This window comes from Citrus clementina, unplaced genomic scaffold (genome assembly GCF_000493195.1).
Source record: "Citrus clementina cultivar Clemenules unplaced genomic scaffold, Citrus_clementina_v1.0 scaffold_9, whole genome shotgun sequence".
In the NCBI taxonomy this organism is placed as follows: Eukaryota; Viridiplantae; Streptophyta; class Magnoliopsida; order Sapindales; family Rutaceae; genus Citrus; species Citrus x clementina.
In genome coordinates, this window is record NW_006261964.1 from 8,049,232 (window position 1) to 8,051,610 (window position 2,379).

Sequence of the window (2,379 nt, forward strand, 5' to 3'; positions counted from 1 at the left end):
ATGTTATAATGTTTAGTAACTATGTAATGTCATATTTATAATTTTTTAATTATATATATATATATATATATTTTTTTTTTTTTTTTTTTTGCGGGTTCACGGATTTCTACGGATTTACAGAAGTAAATCCATATCCAATCCATCGACTGCGGATTTTTAAATTTTCAATCCATATCCAATCCACCAATCCACGGATCGGATTTATACGGATCAGACGGATTGAGCGGATCGGATTGGATTCTGAACACCCCTACTACTGCATTCAAGCAGAAGCCACCAATTGTTCACGACGGCGTTTGAAAACAACCAACATTTCATTCTGATTGGGAAGGTTTTCTTCAATTATAGGGACTTGCTTGAAAGTTTCAAGCCAGGCATGCAAGCGAGGGAATTTGTGTGATACAAATATTTTAACTCCTACTACATCTTCAATGACTTGCAACCAATAAACAATTGAACCAAATGCTAGGTCCACTAAGCCAATATTGTCTCCGTTGAAAAATTTCTTCTCTCCCAAGCCATGCTCTTCAACGTTTTGTAGCATTTCCAAGGCTTCCTTCGCTGTGTTTTGTAGTTCTTGTCCAGTGCTACGAAACATTTTCCAAATGGCAACACCCTGCCACAAATATTTTTACATCAGATTTTATCACCGACATGATTAATTAATAATATGTATATAAAAGCGAAAAATCGTCAGACGATATGTACACGTGTCACAATATCCTTAAATTAGAGGTTTAATAAGTTAATTAAGAGAGTTCAACCACTGAGTTGTAAAATCTGTCATTAGCTAGTAAATTCACTTTTTCCCAATGCTTCAAAAGTCATCAAAATTCCCCGTGAAGTTAAAAACGGTTGCGTTAACTTTAACTTATTACATCTTTTCATATTTTAGGATAAAACAGTGAAGACACCAGAAATTAACAGTTTAGAGAACGTTTAACAAATAAATATGAAAAAGACCCCTGGGTGGCTGGGCTCGACTGGCTATGAATTCACTTTCACTTTGCACCATCACCCGAGTTCGAGTACATATAGAGAATAAGAGTTGCTGTTTGGCGGGTGGATTTTCTTATCCTCGTCACCTCATCTAGATCTTAAAATAAATCAATAAATAAACAAATTTGAAAAGAATGAACTTAATCATAAACGTGTTTGCCAGAGTTGTGAGCGAACCTTGTCTTCAGCGAATTTGATCCAGAATCGAGCAAGAGCCCTATCATAAGGATTATTTGGCATCAAGGAGGGATTCTGTGGCCACGTCTCTTCGATGTATTTGAGAATAACCATGGACTCACAAACTGGTTTTCCGCCATGGACGAGCACTGGGATCTTCTTGTGAACTGGATTATACTTCAAAAGCAATGCACTTTTGTTTGAGAGATCTTCGGAAACAAATTCATATGGCACGCCTTTCAATTTCAGAGCCCAAATCGCCCTGTAAACAAATGGACTCGGCAGGGCCCCATGAAGCTTCACTGCAGCCATGATAATTCTAAGATTGAATTTGAATTATCGGTTTTTCTGATCGATGTTGTGTATGGCTGTTAACTCATTACATATGTTTCTGAATTTATAGTGATTTATGGAATGCACTTTCTTGAGCAGAAAGCTTCAATTTTCCATTAATAAAACGATTAATGATGAATTCAAAGAACTAGTGCAATGACTTTAATTAAATATTTTTTTACATTGTGTGCAACCGCTTTTTGAGGTTAATATAAAGGATATTATTTTCTCCTGATCAAAACTTTTATATAAAAAAATATAATTATGTAATTGGTAGTTATTAAGTAGAAATAAAATAAAAATTAAATTTTGACCGTAAATAAATAAAAGTTCATATATGTTATAAAGATTTTTTAAAACTCAAATAAGTGCAACCAATTCCTAATTTAAAACGCTAGCCAATGAGATCAATAATTTGGTCAACCAGTCAGAGATAACCATACAATAATTAATCAAAAATTTGCCATTTGTTTTACATTTAAGACCTTTGCGTCATGCATGATGATCAATTGATCATGGATCAATTAGTCAACAAGACATTTGCCTTTTGTGAATGTGTTCACATTGGACGCAAATATAATTTGTTATAAAAAAATTGGACTAAATTATTTTTTAATATTTTTTTAAAAATAATACATCTGATCCTCGAGGGCCTGTTATTTAGTTCGTGAATCTTATAACAGGACCCATGATTTATTTATTTTTTAAATCTTATGGGTCCCCTATTATTTAATTTGTGGAATTGACGGAGGTAACTTACAGTTTCATTTTTGTAATTTACAACTTTCAATAAATTCAGATAATATTAGGCGGTAAAAGTAGGCCAGGCTGGAGGAGTAGATCTATAAAATTTGCAAGCACTTTGCACTG

General features: G+C 33.6%; 1 protein-coding gene across 1 annotated transcript; it reads right to left on the minus strand.

Annotated features, from left to right (window-relative positions):
* Positions 1-262: 262 nt before the first annotated feature.
* LOC18032373 (probable glutathione S-transferase) lies at positions 263-1,571 on the minus strand. Its single transcript, XM_006420415.2, has 2 exons — positions 1,177-1,571; positions 263-616 (listed from the first exon to the last, which is right to left on the minus strand). Exons 1-2 carry the CDS (start codon positions 1,486-1,488, stop codon positions 263-265), a joined length of 666 nt encoding a protein of 221 aa, XP_006420478.1. The 5' UTR covers positions 1,489-1,571.
* Between the last annotated feature and the right edge of the window lie 808 nt (positions 1,572-2,379).